This window comes from Prionailurus bengalensis, chromosome E4 (assembly GCF_016509475.1).
Source record: "Prionailurus bengalensis isolate Pbe53 chromosome E4, Fcat_Pben_1.1_paternal_pri, whole genome shotgun sequence".
Classification (NCBI taxonomy): domain Eukaryota; kingdom Metazoa; phylum Chordata; class Mammalia; order Carnivora; family Felidae; genus Prionailurus; species Prionailurus bengalensis.
Genome location: NC_057360.1, coordinates 15840013 through 15856710, shown reverse-complemented (window position 1 = coordinate 15856710; position 16698 = coordinate 15840013). Strand labels below are relative to the sequence as shown.

General features: G+C 36.7%; 1 protein-coding gene across 2 annotated transcripts in view; it reads left to right on the top strand.

The window, feature by feature from the left end:
- RC3H1 (ring finger and CCCH-type domains 1) overlaps positions 1-16698 on the top strand; it is an 87006-nt gene that overhangs the window by 23057 nt on the left and 47251 nt on the right. For both annotated transcript variants that reach the window (XM_043568541.1, XM_043568540.1), the window contains exon 2: positions 13624-14021. In XM_043568541.1, the coding sequence (XP_043424476.1) occupies positions 13791-14021 (231 nt within the window). In that variant the 5' untranslated portion in view covers positions 13624-13790. The remainder of the gene's footprint in view (positions 1-13623; positions 14022-16698) is intronic.

The window sequence follows — 16698 nt, the reverse complement described above, 5'->3', positions numbered from 1 at the left end:
TTTGGAAATCATCAGCATGTAGTCGGTATTTGAAAGCTGAAAAATAGATGGAATTACTCGGGGAAATTTTGTAGAGGAAAGAATTGAGGTAGGAATTCTGGAAAATCATATATTCCAGAGATGGACAGAGAAGGAGAAACCCTCGACAGAGACACTCAAGGAGTGGCTTGCCGTTAGTGGATTATCTGGACAGTATGTCATAATAGAAACCAAAAGGGGACAGCATTTGTAGGAATAACTGGCCAACATTATTAAATGCTATATATAAAGAAATTAATGACTGAGACAGAACCATTGAATTTTAAAAGGAGGTTGTTGACAGGTTTGTTAAGAGATGTTTCAACATAGTGGTTGGGATAGAGTGGGTAGTTTTAAAACTGAAAGGTGAGGGAGTAGAGAAAGAGCCCAAGAAGAGGACAAGGACAGGGATTGAATGACTTTTATTTATTTATTTTTTAAGTAACTCTATGCGCATTGAGGGACTCAAACTCACAACCCTGAGATTGAGAGTTGCACACTCCACTGAGCCAGCCAGGTGCCCCAACTTTTTTTTTTTTTTTTTAATTAAAGATTGGAGACAAATGTTTTTTAAGCTCCTCTGAACAAGGATTTAACCATGCCTGTAGGGAAGGAAAGAACTAGTAAAGAGGGATAAATTGAAGAAATGGATTATTAGTGCTGCCCCAATAAACTATCTCAATTTCATTGAACTCCTCAGGAGTCTATAGGTTAGTAATTGACAGTCTGAAATATGAGTTTATGGGGCACAGGTTAGATTTATTTTTCCTCGTGAGCATTTACCCCTACATTCATGGTTACCGAATACTTGCCAATCAGATTTGTCATTGCGTCTCAAAATAACTTCTGGAGACCAAAGGAACAAACTTCCTGTTCTGAAAATGAGCCATTATTGCAGCAGGAGGAGAGATTTCAAAACGTGACCTGAAAAACTATTTAAAGTCTAGTTAAAATATTTGGCCTAGGCACCAAAAATTATTCATGGATCTTTTTTGTTGGGGCTGAGTTATCTTTAGGATTTAGAAAAGAGGCTTAATTAAGAAGACATCAATTTTCACAAAGAAAACAACCAGTATCAGAAATTTGCATTTAATCTGAAAGCAATTAACAAAATAACAGATCAACTAAAATGCCAAGTGTATTCCAGAATATTCCTGATTTTGGTTATTATTAGTTCTTGTTGTGTTGTTGATGTTTGAACACCACTAAATGGTGATAACATACTTAGTTAACAATATAGTATATGTAATATTCAGCGGAGGATTGATTAATGCAGAAGCTGAAAAAGTGAAGTAACCTTTGGCTGTTTTGCTATAGTGCGAAGTTTTCTAAGTATTCCACAGATGCTTTAAAGATGACGCGCTTTTTTCTTTTTTTTAATGTTTATTTTTGAGAGAGAGCACGAGTAGGGGAGGGGCAGAGAGAGGGAGACACAGAATCTGAAGCAGGCTCCGCGCTCTGAGCTGTCAGCACAGAGCCCATCGCGGGGCTCTAACCCACAAATCGTGAGATCATGACCTGAGCTGAAGTCGGACACTTAACCCACTGAGCCACCCAGGTGCCCTAGCCCCTCTCCTCCCCCTTTTAAGATGATGCTTTTCTGCCACCTCTTTAATAACTGGTGATGTCCTCTTCAGTGTAGCACATTTACACACAACGCGTAACTTAATGTAGAATAAAAACCTGGAGCTTTAAAACTGTGCACACAAAGTTAGAGGTTGTCATTCACTTTCTAGAGTACCACTTCAATTTCAGATTAGGCAGCTTCTCCATGAATGAATGGTTTTATCTGTTTTTACTATTTCTTCTTCTAAATTTGGCATTATGCTGCAGGTAGAAATGTTTCTTTTTGTCCTTCTAAACACTGGATGGCTAAATAAGCCATCTAAATGATCCCTTTGCTGCTTTCTCAACCCTTTTTATCAAGCCCTATCTTTTAGGCTTTCCTCCCTCTAAATCAGAAGCTATTCTCTCTATACCTGTCTGAAGTATTTGTCCGTTTGTACTGACATTAGCATTTACATTATTTTATTTACATCTACAATGTTGTGTTCACATATTTTGGGAAGATATTTTTACAATCAAAATTGAGTCTTGGGGCACCTGGATGGCTCAGTTGGTTAAGCGTCCGACTTTGGCTCAGGTCATGATCTCACGGTCCTTGAGTTTGGGTCCCGTGTTGGGCTCTGTGCTCACAGCTCAGAGCTTGGAGCCTGCTTCAGATTCTGTGTCTCCCTTTCTCTCTCCCTCCCCTGCTCCGTACTCTGTGTCTCTCAAAAAGCAAATAAACATTAAAAAATAAATAAATAAATAATTGGGTCTTTCTTCATAGGACATTATTGCTGGAAAAACCTTGAGCCTCCTTAAAAATCTGAGACTAGTATTTCATCTGTAAATTAATTGATACTCTGCTGAGAATTATAACACTGAGAATTATTATAATAAGCCTTCATTGATTTTTCTTCTTTTTGTTTTGATTTCCTGCTTTTTGCTTTGTTTTTCAAGATTGTTAAAAATGTTCTCTGATGTTGCCCTGCATGTCAGTTGCTATGGAAATGTTCCAGAGAGATGACAAATTAAATTACGACCAAGAATACAGAGTTAAACTCCTCTCGTAGGGTAGAGTGTGAGGAAACCAAGGTTTTCTTCTTAAAATAAGGTTTTGCTTAATATATCTTTCTCAGGGCAGCTTATACTTCAGATTCACGTAAGAGCTGAGTTGTAGTCTCAGCTCACAATATATCAGCTTCAGGCAAGTTATTTAATTCTGTTGAAGCTCAATGTTATCTATAAAATGGGCATAAAAATGCCTCAGAGGGGTGACTGGCCCAGATTAGATGCTTGATGAATTTCATTTCCGTTTTCTCCCTCTAAGTCAGAGGCAGATAAAACGAACCTGTGTAGAGGAGATGGTAATACATTTTTAATAACTTTTTATTTATTTATTTTAGAGGAGGAGCACGAGCAGGGGATGGGGGCAGAGGTGTGGGGGTTGGGGTGGGGAAGAGAGAATCTTAAGCAGGTTCCACCTTCAGCTCAGTGCAGAGCCCAATCCTGGGGTCATCAGCTCTCTTCCATAACCGTGGGATCATGACCTGAGCTGAAATCAAGAGTCGGACACTCAACTGACTGAGCCACCCAGGCACCCCTTTAATAATTTTTTAGATGTCAGTTTTTAATACATGTATATATTAACGTTTTATTTATTTTTGAGAGAGAGGAAGAGTGTGAGCAGGGTATGAGCAGAGAGAGGGAGACAAAGAATTCAAAGCAGGCTCCAAGCTCTAAGTTGCCAGCACAGAGCCTGACGGGAACCCATGAACTGTGACAGACATTATGACCTGAGCCCAAGTTGGACATTTAACTGACTTAGCCACCTAGGCGCCCCACTTTATAATCTATTTAAATGAAATCTTCAAAGCAATATAATTTAGCTTTTAATTAGGGCTATTGTATTTATATATTTTTTAAGTTTATTTATGTATTACGAGAGAGAGCGAGCAGGGGAGGGGCAGAGAGAGAGGGAGAGAGAGATAATCCCAAGCAGTTTCTGCACTGTCAGCACTGAGCCCGACCCGGGGTTTGTACTCCTGAATTGTGAGATCACAACCTGAGCCAAAATCAAGAGTTGGATGCTTAACCGACTGAGCCACCCACACACCCCTGTATTTTTAAAGTATTGCATTTAAAAATTTGAAGACTAAGACTCTTTATTAAAAAAGACTTTAATGATTTTTAATAGCTTTATTGACATATAATTTACATACTTATAAAATTCACATATTTTAAGTGCACAATTCATTGATTTTTCGTAAATTTGCAGAATTGTGCAGTCATCACAATTCAATTTTAGGACATTTCCATCACCCTTAAAAGTTCCCTGCCTTGGCCTTGGGGCATCTGGGTGGCTCAGTTGGTTAAGTGTGGGACTCTTCATTTCAGCTCAGGTCATGATCTCACAGTTCATGAGTTCGAGCCCCACATCGGGCTCTCTTTAGTGGAGCCCCCTTCTTCGGATCCTCTGTCTGTCTCTCTTTCTCTCAAATGAATGTTAAAAAACAAAAGTTCTCCTTCCCTAAGGACTGTTGGTCATCTGTAAGATGGCACAAGTTACGGTATTTAACAGTACCAGCTTGGGAATTAGGCTGGCCAGGCTTAAATCATAGTCCTGCCACTTGCTAGCTTTGTGTCTTTGGGTACTTCTCTGTACTTTGGTTTCTTTACTTTATCACTAAAATGAAGGTAATACATGCATTACAGCATTGCTGTGAATAATTAATTAGATACTGTATATAGCACACTGAAAGTGCTGGCACATACTTGGTACTTAACAGATATTGGTTACTGGTGGTAGTTCATATTGTGTTTTAGATTTATGGTGCACACTTAAATGAGAAAAGCAGCTGAAAACACCTAGCATAATACCTGACACATGGTTTATTTTCAGGAAACCAAGCTCTTTTTCTGTACCATATCATAATCTTGTCTGTAGTACTTATGAGCACTATTCCTTATGTAAAAATGTGAATATTCTTGAGGAAGTTATGGTATTTTAAAATTTGGGCCTTCTTCAAGGTGAACTGATTGCTATTTATCATGTTGTTATGTATAACCAATTAGTAACAGTAAAAATTACGACTTGCCATTTACCGAGGGGACTAGGCCTTGTTTTAACTGATAGGAAGGTTAACCATTGCTTTCATTATTGAGTAACAGTCACTTGTTTGGATTTTTGTTAGAAATAAAGAGGGTTCATCATCCATGCTTTTCGGATTAGAAAGGTTTCAGTAGAACCTACTCCTGTTGAGCTAGGTTTGGGCTGACTGACCTCTAATACACAATGAGTTGTCTGGAGGCCTTGAGCACATGTGCTTTGATGAATAGAATTATTTAGGACTTTTTTTTTTTTTTTCCTGACAGAACCTTGCTCTGAAGAAGCTTAAAGAATCTGGATATTGGTGTTTAATATTTTAGTCATTTTCTTTTTCTTTCTTTCTTTCGAGAGACCCAGCGCGAGTGGGTGGGGGGGGGGGGGCGGGGACAGAGAGGGGAGACACAGAATCCAAATCAGGCTCTAGGCTGTGAGCTGACAGCAGAGAGCCCGATGAGGGGCTCAAACTTGTGAACCACGAGATCATGACCTGAGCCGAAGTTGGACACTTAACCGACTGAGACACCCAGGTGCCCCTATTTCTTTTTGTTTTTTAACGTTTATTATTTATTTTTGAGAGAGAAACAATGTGAGCACGGGAAGGGTAAAGAGAGAAGACACAGAGCCCAATGCAGGGCTCGAACCCATGAACTGTGAGATCATGACCTGAGCTAAAGTTGGATGCTTAATCAACCGAGCCACCCAGGCGCCCCTGTCAGTTTATTTCATAGGTTTACTCCATACTGAGAGAAGGTTTACTACATTCACTAAGCCATGTGTCCTGTATAATTTAGATATGTTTTGTGGTTGAAGATGTTGTAAACATCTGTTTATGGGAAAACTTGGGGAATGTTTAGAAAGATGACTTTGGAGAAAGATGTTTAAGGAATGAGGAAGTGGAAATTGTTCTTAGATCTAATAAGTACAGTTAATAACATTTTGACGTTCAAAAAAAAAATCTTTGCTTTATGATTTTATAGTTCCTAAAATAGAATCATCAAAGTTGAGTTACTATTCATAATCATCAAATTTCCCAAGCAAAATCAAGCTTTTAAAATACTGTTTTCCCTCTGTCTTTCATACCTATCTTTCTGATCAAAAGAAAGTTTGTGTTTTTTTTTTTAAGTTTATTTATTTTAAGAGAGAGAGAGAGAGCACATGCGTGCTGAAGGGACACAGAGAGAGAGAACCACAATTAGGCTCTGCACCATCAGCATGGAGCCCAGTGTGGGGCTCAACCTCATGAGCCATGAGATGACCTAGGCTGAAATCAAGAGTCAAACACCTAACCAACTGAGCTACCCAGGCGATCCTAGAATGCTTTTATTTTTAGTGAAGAACTGGGTGCTGATTCTATGTGTTTATTCTATCAAGTTTGTTATAGTTGTCTCTTAAGAATTATTTTACTGGAAAACGCAAGAGTTTAGCAACTATATACCTGATTTTACTATGTTGAGATGGAATGATACATAAAATTAATAAAATGTGCTAGTTCTTTGAAACAGGTAAATTATAGAGAAGTTATAAAAAGAGTTTTTAATGCATTTTGGAAAAAAACAACTAAGTTTTGAGAATTTGGATGTTCAAATGTATAAAGCAGTCCGTTTAATAAAGAGAAATGTTTTAGTCTTACAATAATTTATCTTAGAAGTAGCCTAAATTGTGTTCTAAATGTACTCTAGCTTCTCTTGTTTTCATTGTTTAAAAATTATTTGCACTTATAAAATTCATGATTATATACATTTTATAAGCTGCCCAACTGTATAACTTGCTGTTAATTTTGTTTGACATCTTTCCAGACCTTTTTCTTCCATCTGTTCATATCCATTAATACCCTGGGATCATGACCTCATCCCAGTTTGTTTAGATTATCTGTTATATGTACTTCTGTCTCTGTCTTTTACCTTTACCTTGATAGCATTTACCATGCCGTGGAGTCATGTATTTAGTTTGTGTCTCTGTTGTTTATATGGGTAATGAAAGAAACGATGTAAACTCTGTGCAGACTTGCAAAGACTTGCTTGTTCATTATTTTTTATCCCTAGTGCTGGGCACATAGTATAAACCAATAAAAGATTTTTATGCAAGTAACTGAATGTTTAATTTTTACTGGGAATGGAGAAAGGTTTTTAGGGTATAATTTCTAAGAAACACTGGTTTAGTACAGAAAGAGAGAAGAGTTGCAAATGACAGCATTTAAAATACTTTTTAGCCAGTTAATAATACATATTTGTATATTGACCTATATGGATAAAGAATCTGAAAAGAAAATAAACCAGGGGTTTGTCTGTGCAGGTGGATGGAAGTGAGGACTAGAGGGATGAGAAATAGGGGTGAGAAGGAGACATTTCGGTGTAATCATTTAAAAAAATGTTTGGTGCACGTGAACATCACTTTTAAAGAACTTACAAGAGTTTGTTGAGATTGTGGTGCAAATACAGAGGAAATATATGTTCATATAAATTACTATTTTTGTTTTTTATATTCTTATGTTTTCACTAGTTACTTTATTTCAGTATGTCTGAATCAGTGATTTCTTTTCTCTTTTCTTTTCTTTTCTTTTCTTTTCTTTTCTTTTCTTTTCTTTTCTTTTTTTTCTTTATGGACAGAGAGACAGACACATCTTGAGCAGGGGGTGGGGTGGGGGCGGAGAGAACCCCAAGCAGGCTCTGCCCTGTCAGCTGTGGGATCATGACAGGAGAACTGAAATGAAATCAAGAGTCGCTTAACCGACTGAGTCACCCAGGTACCCCATCTGAGTCAGTGATTCTTATTTTCCCCTTCCCTTCCTCCTCAAATAAAACCTTTGAGAACTGATAAAAATTTGAGAATTGATAAAAGCCCTGGATCCTATTCCTGAAGGAATGAGCATGTGTATATAAACAATTTTACATATTTCCAAGGTTAATGGATGCCTTGATACTAAGCCAAATATTGTTAACTGTAGTTTTAGTGTACAAGGATATTTTATTTTATTTTATTTCATTTTTTCAATTCATTTCTCTCCCTTTTTTAAAATGTATGCATGTATGTTTGTTTATTTTTTGAGAAAGTGAGAGTGTGCAAGCAGGGGAGAGACAGAGAGAGGGGGAGAGAGAGAACCCCAAGCAGGCTCCATGCTCAGCACAGTGCCCAACACAGGGCTTGATTCCATGACCCTGGGATCATCAGAATTAATAAGAGTCAGAGGCTTAACCCAACTGAGCCACCCAGGTGCCCCCACCCTTTTCTTTTTTTTTTTTTAAATCCCAAGTTAGTTAACATATAGCATAATAATGGTTTCAGGGGTAGAATTTAGTGATTCATCACTTACACATAACACCCATTGCTCATCCCAACCAACTAGTGTCCTCCTTAATGCACCTTGCCCATTTAGCCCATCCCCCCATCCAGCACCCCTCCAGAAACCCTCAGTTTGTTCTCTGTATTTAAGAGTCTCTTATGGTTTGCTTCCCTCTCTGTTTTTATCTTATTTTTCTTTCCCTTCCCCTGTGTTCATCTGTTTGGTTTCTTAAATTATACATATGAATGAAATAATGATATTTGTCTTTCTCTGACTTATTTCACTTAACATAATGCATTCTAGTTCCATACACATTATTGCAAATGGCAGGATTTTATTCTTTTTAATCACTGAGTAATATTCCGTTGTGTATATACATACCACATCTTCTTTATCCATTTGTCAGTTGATGAACTTTTGGGTTCTTTCCATAATTTGGCTATTGTCAATAGGGCTGCTATAAATATTGGGATGCATGTGCCCCTTCGAATCAGCGTTTTTGTATCCTTTGGATAAATACCTAGTAGTGCAATTGCTAGGTCATAGGGTAGTTGTATTTTTAATTTTTGAGGAACCTCCAGAGTGGCTGTGCCACTTTGTATTCCCACCAGCAGTGCAAAAGTTCCCCTTTCTCTGCATCCTCGCCAACATCCGTTGTTGCCTGAGTTGTTAATGTTAGCCATTCTGACAGGTGTGAGGTGGTATCTCATTGTGGTTTTGATTTGTATTTCCTTGATGATGAGTGATGTTGAGCATCTTTTCATGTGTCTGTTAGCCATCAGGAGGTCTTCTTTGGAAAAGTGTCTGTCCGTGCCTTTTGCCCATTTCTTCACTGGATTACTTGTTCTTTGGGTGTTGAGTTTGTTAAGTTCTTCATAGAGTTTGGATACTAACCCCTTATCTGATATGTCATTTGCAAATATCTTCTCCCATTCCGTTGGTTGCCTTTTGGTGTTGCTGTTTCCTTCACTGTGCGGAAGTTTTTTATCTTTTTTAAAAATTTTATTTATTTTGAGACCAAGAAAAAGCGCAATTAGAGGAGGGGCAGAGAGAGAGTCTTAAGCAGGCTCCTCACTGTCACTGCAGAGCTTCATGTGGGGCTTGAACTCATGAACTATGAGATCTATCACCTAAGCAGAAGGGCAGTGCTTATTAACCAATTATTATTATTATAGTGCTTATTATTAATCCAGGTGCCCCACAGAAGCTTTTTATCTTGATAAGGTCCCAATAGTTCATTTTTGCTTTTTTCCCTTACCTCCGGAGACATGTTAGTATGCAAGGATATTTTAAATCAGGGGGTGGTGATAGGTTTATTTTCAAGGCAGTCTGATAGGGGTGCCGGGGACACTAAAACTAGAAACTTGGTTTCTAATCCTGGCTCTGCCGTTATCAAGCTGCATGACGTTGTAACTCTTTTACTTGTCTTGTTTTTGGTCTTCTTCATGTTGAATTGGTACAGTGGCAAGTGCATAGGCTTCAGTGTCCAGTACTGATCCGAGGTGGTTGTGTCTTGATTTTGCTACCTATGTGACCTTGCACAGAGTTCTCTGAATGTTAATTTTATTTCTCTGCAAAAAGAAGGAAAGTGATTCCAAGTTCTTTGGGTTTTAGCGATTGAATGGAAGGAGATGTTTGAAAATGTTTAATAATACTTGCTACTGATTGGGACATAAGAATGTTACCTCATCTTGAAAAATTAGGCAAGAGCCAGATGATCTCTAAAGTGTCTTTTACCAATAGAATTTTGTGATTTTATTTTAAACAATTATTGTGGGGCGCCTGGGTGTCTCAGTTGGTTGAGGGTCCGACTTTGACTCGGGGTCATGATTTCACAGTTCGTGGGTTTGAGCCCTGCATCAAGCTCTCTGCTGTCAGCACCAGAGCCTGCTTTGGATCTTCTGTCCCCCTCTCTCTCTGCCCCTTCCCCACTGTTTTTCTCTCTCTCAAAATTAAATAAACATTTTTTTAAAAATCTTGTTACAACTTGTTACAACAGAATAATTTGGAAAACTTGTGGCAGCACAGTTCTGAGACCATGTAGGAGAGCAGTGAGTTTTCAAGTCTGTAAAACTGATGTTGACCATATTTTCTACCTGTTTTCCATATTGCACAGTGTCAGATGTCGTAAATCTCAAAAAATTGCTTGCAATTTTAAGACTCATTAAAGAATAATATAGATTAGAATTTCTTAATTTGAGAGCTTTTAAGTCACTTATAATTTTATGAACAGATTTTCACACGTCTTGTCAACTCTTGAAATTATAGGCAAAAACTTTACGTAGTCTAAATTATAGTGGGGAGCTATTAGCTTTCATAGTGAACAAGACAGATGAGATCTCAGCTCTTGTGGAGTCTATATTCTAATATTAGATAGATATTGAGTGAGCAAATAAAAATATAAGAAGAAAAATGTAACATAGATAATGTAAATGTTTTGTAGAGAATTTAAGTACAGCGATGGACTATAGAATGATTTAGAGTTTTAAGTGGCCAGGGAGGATGTGACATCTTTGGTGGCATCTAAGTGATGAAGAGTGCGATCCAACTCAAAGATTAGATAGAATACCTAGTACTAACATACTAAGGTGAGGATAAGTGTTAGAAAATGAAGTTGGAGAAATAATTACAGCTCATATCATTTAGGGTTTTGTAAACAAGAATAATAAATCCAGATTTTATTCTAAATATAATAGAAAGCTTTTTCAGGATTTTGGCTGGAGAATGATGTGAAAACTCAAAATAGAGACCTGATGATTCCAGGAGTTTAAGAGATCAACAACAGCCAGCGAGTTAGAAAGGATGAGGGAAATGTGGTTCATTGATGGTTTCAAGAAGCAGGGAGTTAGTAGTTGTCTGTTTCATACCTCACTGAGAAGACAAATGAGATTAGAACAAGGACCTGACCATAGATTTGGCAGTAAGTTTAGCAGAATTACTGTGAAGTTAGTATTAGGGAATGCAGCTTTGTGGCATTGGTTTTTGAATGAAATCGCAAGTAGTTTCTTCTTACATTATATTTAACCTTTTATTTGTGAATGGTGATCTGGTTAAGAGTTTGGGTTTTGTGCCAGAACATCTGGGTTAATATCTTAGCCCTATTTCTTTTTATCTTACTCAGCCTCTCTAAACTTCCACTTCTCATATCTGTAAAATGGGATAACAGTAATTACCTACCTTTTATGTGTTCTGTGTAAGGCGTTTAGCATAGTATGTGGCAAATAGCTGTATTCATAGTAAAAGTTATGACATGGTATAAAAACATTTATTATACATTTATTTGAGAGAGAGAGAGAGAGAGAAAGAAAGAAAGAAAGAAAGAAAGAAAGAAAGAAAGAAAGAAAGAAAGAAAGAGAATCTTAAGCAATTTCCACACTCAGCGCAGAGCCCGACCTGGAGTTTAATTTCATGACCCCCGGATCATGACCTGAGCTGAAATCAAGAGTCAGATGCTCAACTAACTGAGCCACCCAGATGCCCCAACATCTTACTATATTTTGTGCCCTTTGGGGGTTTGTGTAGTTTATAGCGTTTGAGAGAACTAAGTGCTTTGTTTTACCTATACTTTAAGATGAACAAGTTTTAAGTTGTCTAGAAAGCCATACTAGTAAAAAGGAAGGAACCATTAAACTCTCTTTGCAGAGATTAACAGGATCAGATTCTTTGCAGGCATTGATATATGTTGCCATGCTAATCTATAGAAAAGTTTATGTGAGTGATGCTTTATCTACTTAATCAGGTTCAGCAAGCAATTTATGACTAATACTCAGTTCCTTTTCTGAACATTATGTCTTCTCTAAAAATTTACCCCTTTTTTTTGAGCATTCTGCAACCCAATGCACAAATCTAGCATTTGAGTCTACAAGTGAATAATTAGATAGTGTATTTTCTTTTTTAACATTCCAGAGGAGTTTCAGTTTATTAAGTAGTAATAACTTATTATAATCATACTTGTACTACTCATAATGTATTTGATTAAATCTATTGTATTAGAAGTTTTTATCTTTAAAACATTATAGAAATCAAAATGTGAGTAATTTCTTTATTTGCTCATTCTTGTTATTGCAAGGGTCATTTCAACACACATGCAGATAACTTGGGGTGCCTGGGTGGCTCAGTCTGCTGAGCATCTGACTCTTGGTTTCTGCTCAGGTCATGATCTTATGGTTTGTAAAATCCAGCCCCATGGTGCCTACTTGGGATTCTGTCTCTCCTCTCTCTGTCTGCCTCTCACCTGCTTGCATGCACGCACACAGCATGCTCTCTCAAAATAAATAAAATTTTTAAAAAATGAACTATTTCTTTGCCCATTCTTGTTATTGCAAGGGCTATTTTAACACACATGCAGATAACTCTAATTTTAGATCCTGAACATGAAATTAACTTGGTAAAATATATGTATCTTATAGCACCTTTGCAAAAACACAAACAAAGCTAAGATTACTCAGAAGGCAGATATTATGACTGTGCTGTTTCACTGTTTCCCTAGCAATTCAGTCTGGCACATAGTAGTGCTTAGTAAATATTTGTTGAATGAATGGATAAATTTTTAACATACCTAATGAAAACTGTTCTGTCATCAATAATGGACGCATTTAAGGTTGAGTTGTTTCAATAAAGCAAGAAGTAAATGTAATGCTCAAAGAATAAGGTATATAGATAATTTACTTTCCTAGTTAATTACAGCTTAATTGTTTCATCTTTGTAAGCAGTTTCTCTTGAGCATAATCAAATCTTTAACAAATTGTGATACTGTTACTTTCTTCTGTACATCAATTCTCATTTTTAGAAACTACAGTTAGATAAATAGTACATATTATTTAAGATGTGCTGTAAGTTTTAGGTTGAATTTTATATATAAAAAAATTTTCTGTTAGACACAGGTGATAAGTCAATTTGGCTTTTATCTTCTGCCAAAAAAGAGGGTAGGAAATGAAATTTGAACTATAATTGTTGTACCATTAATAAATCTGAGAGTTTAAAAAAATCTTTTGAAGTAAATAATTATAACTATGCAGTTGTTCTAACACAGCACACTATAGCACCAGGTGTAGGCCATAGCAGGGGCTTAAAGGTAACTAACTACTGGTAAATAAAATTCTTAACGGTGTCTAAAACCCTTAAAAAGACTTTTAAAAATTTCACAGACTCTTTGTTATCTGATACCCAATTTGATGATAAAATATTTTCAGGTAGTTTTAATTTTAGGCCAATTTTTAAAAACTCTATCTTGAGGTATAACATACACAGACGTGTACATATCATAAGTGTAGAGCTTGATAAATGCTCACAGCTGAACACATTCATGTAACTGGTATGCAGCTCAAGAAACAATATTATTAGCCAGTTTAAAAAGGCTAATTCTTAAATATAAAACAATCGTAGACTTAGATAAATTTGCGAGATTTAGATCCTGGATCTAACCTTGTTACTAACTTCATTTGTTACCTTGGGCAAGTTATTTTATCTTTCTGGGGTCCACTCCACATCTCTACAGCAAGGAGATGAGACTAGAAGTTTTATTATGACTTTATTCTATGAAAGTGCAAAACAGTGGACCATAGTGATATAAATGTGGTATAAAAGAGTGTAGGTAATAGAGTGTGAATGCAGTTTAATTGAAAAGGAAAACACACTAATTTTTTTCTTTTTCTTTCTGTTTGTTTTCCAGGTTATATTTCACACTATGTGCTGACTGTATCTACGGAAGATATTTAAAAAAAAAAAAACTTTTTTCAAAGATTTTGATTCCAGTGGAATCTTTGCTTTAGATTATTTGTGTGTGTGTGTGTGTGTGTGTGTGTGTGTGTGTGTTAGTGAATTGTAACTCCAGTAACAATGCCTGTACAAGCTCCACAGTGGACGGATTTCCTCTCCTGCCCAATTTGCACTCAGACTTTCGATGAAACAATTCGAAAGCCCATCAGTTTGGGTTGTGGCCATACTGTCTGCAAGATGTGCCTGAATAAACTCCACCGCAAGGCTTGCCCATTTGACCAGACCACTATCAATACAGACATTGAGCTCCTCCCCGTGAACTCAGCATTGCTGCAGCTAGTGGGTGCTCAGGTAAGATGGGTGACTTATTCTTTTTAATCTCTGAGTGTATGTGTTTTCCTCTTAAGAGAAACTTGTTGAATTCAAATTGGGCAACATTGCCTTCTATCTAAATAGATAAAGTTCTGTTCAGTACCATGCAGACCCTTTATTTTAGTGTGTTGGGAGATTTATTGTTGTAGTGCAGTGTTCCTCCGTCATAACAGTCATTTAATCTGGTGATCAGCCTTTCTCAACAATCTTAGCTATTGAGATCACTAGAGAAACCTAAGAGGCAAATCACAAGGACTATTTTTTGAGAGAGAGAGAGAGAGAGAGAGAGAGTGAGAGGGAGGATGTGTGGGGCAGAGGGGGAGGAGGGAGGGAGGGAGAGAGAACGAACAAATGAATGAATGAATGAATGAATGAATGAATGAATCCCAGGCAGGCTCTAGGCTCAGTGCGGAGCTCAACATGGGGCTTGATCACACAGCTGTGAGATCATGACCTGAGCTGAAATAGAGTTGGACGCTCAGCCAACTGAGCCACCCAGATTCCCCTTCTTTTTTTGTTGTTGTTTTTTTAAAGGACATCTTAATATTGGGGAAAATATTACTCATAAAAACCATTGCATTTTACTAAATAGGAGAAGTGAAGCTGCTTCAGATAATTTTACTTAGTAGACACTACTCAAATGAAAGATGAAGAAGGTGACAAAAACTGTAGAGTGCATAGCCTTTGTGAATCATTTTTCTAGAGTAGGAGGAAATATATCCCCAGCTACCTAAATAAAGGTAAAAGTAAGTCTGGCAGTTCTGATGGTAATATTCTGAAAATTTTCTCTCAGTATTCTCAAAGTAGAGATCAGTAGTATCCTCAGAAGATTTCACAAAGTCAAGGGAAGTGAGTTTTTGGAAGCTAGATAGTTACTTAAGTAATCCCTTGCTAAATTTGCATAGTTTGAGTCTGAAATGCCATATATTTATCATAAATCATTTTTCCGAATAGATATACTAGAACTTTGGATCTGGCCCCATTAATATTTTCTAGATCAGTCTTGATGTAAACTGCTAAAATGTAGGAAAGGTTGATATTACGTATGATAAAGAGAATAGAGTAGTTTATTCAAAAAGAAAACTTCTTTTATTGATAAACCTCTCTTGTGATGTCACCAACAACACTATAAAATATTTGTCAAAAGGGAAAGTGCAGTTGATCCTTTCTCTTCTTGTACTTAATTTTTCATTTCATAATCATTTATCTTTTTATTTTGAAAATCCTGCTATCACATTTTGGAAACATTTTTTAAAAATAGACTTAATAGGGATAATAATTTTAGAAATACACTATTTTTTTTTAAATAGCAAATAACCAAGGGGGCACCTGGGTGGCTCAGTCGGTTAAACAACTGACTTCGGCTCAGGTCATGATCTCATGGCTCATGGGTTTGAGCCCCGCGTCGGAATCTGTGCTGACAGCTTAGAGCCTGGAGCCTGCTTCAGATTCTGTGTCTCCCTCTGTCTCTGCCCCTCCTCTGCTCATTCTCTGTCTCTCTTTGTCTCTCAAAAATAAATAAATGTTAAATAGCAAATAACCAAGGCTTGCTTTTTTTTATGAAGTTGTCTAAAGATGAACTCCTTTCTGAAAAATGAGTAAGACTATGTCATACCTTAACTGAAACAACTAATGTTTATGAAATTTGAGGATAGGGCATTTTAATATATAGTAGCCACTATTTTAGCCCTAAAGAGTTCCATTAAAAAACTGTTAAGACTTAATACGTGAATTAAGCAAAGTTGCAGTATATAAAAGCAACATGCAAAAATTAGTTGCATTTTTATACACTAACAATGAACAATACAAAAGGAAACTAAGAAAACAATTCCATTACGGCAGCATCAAAATAATAAAATACTTGGGAATAAAAGGTGAAAGGCTTATGCACTGAAAACTACAAAACGTTGAAAGAAATTAAAGAAGACATAAACAAACGGAAAGACATTGCATGTTCCTGGATTGGCAGACCCAAAGAAATCTACAAATTCAGTGTAAGCGCTGTCAAAGTCCCAATGTGTGGTGGTGGTTTTTTTTTTTTTTTTCCAAAAGAAACAAACAACAACAACAAAAAACCCTAAAATTTATATGGTATCAGAAAGGACCACAAAATAGTCAAAAAAATCTTGAAAAAGAACAAAGTTGGAGGAATCACACTCCAGATTTTGAAACTGCAAAGCTATAGTGATGAAGACAGTGTGATACTGGTATAAAGACAAACATTTAGATCAGTAAAATAGAGTCCAGAAATAAACTCACACATACGAAACGATTTTTGACAACATTGCAAAGACCATTCAGTGAAAAAAGGACAGTTTTTCCAACAAATGGTGCTGGGAAAACTTGGATATCCAAATGTGTACAAGAATCCATTTGGACCCCTACTTCACGCCATCTACAAAAATTAACCCAAAATGAACCAATGTAAAAGTTAAAACTACAGAACTCTTAAAAGAAAATATAGGCATAAGTCTTTGTGACCTTAGAATAGGCAGTGAGGTTTTTTTAGATAGGACACGAAAAGTACAAGAAATAAAGGATAAATTGAACTGAAGACTTAAAGCTTTGTCCTTCAAAGGACACCATCGGAGTGAAAGAACGACTCACAGAATGAGAGAAAATAATTGTAACTCAGATCTAAAAGTTGTGTCTCAGA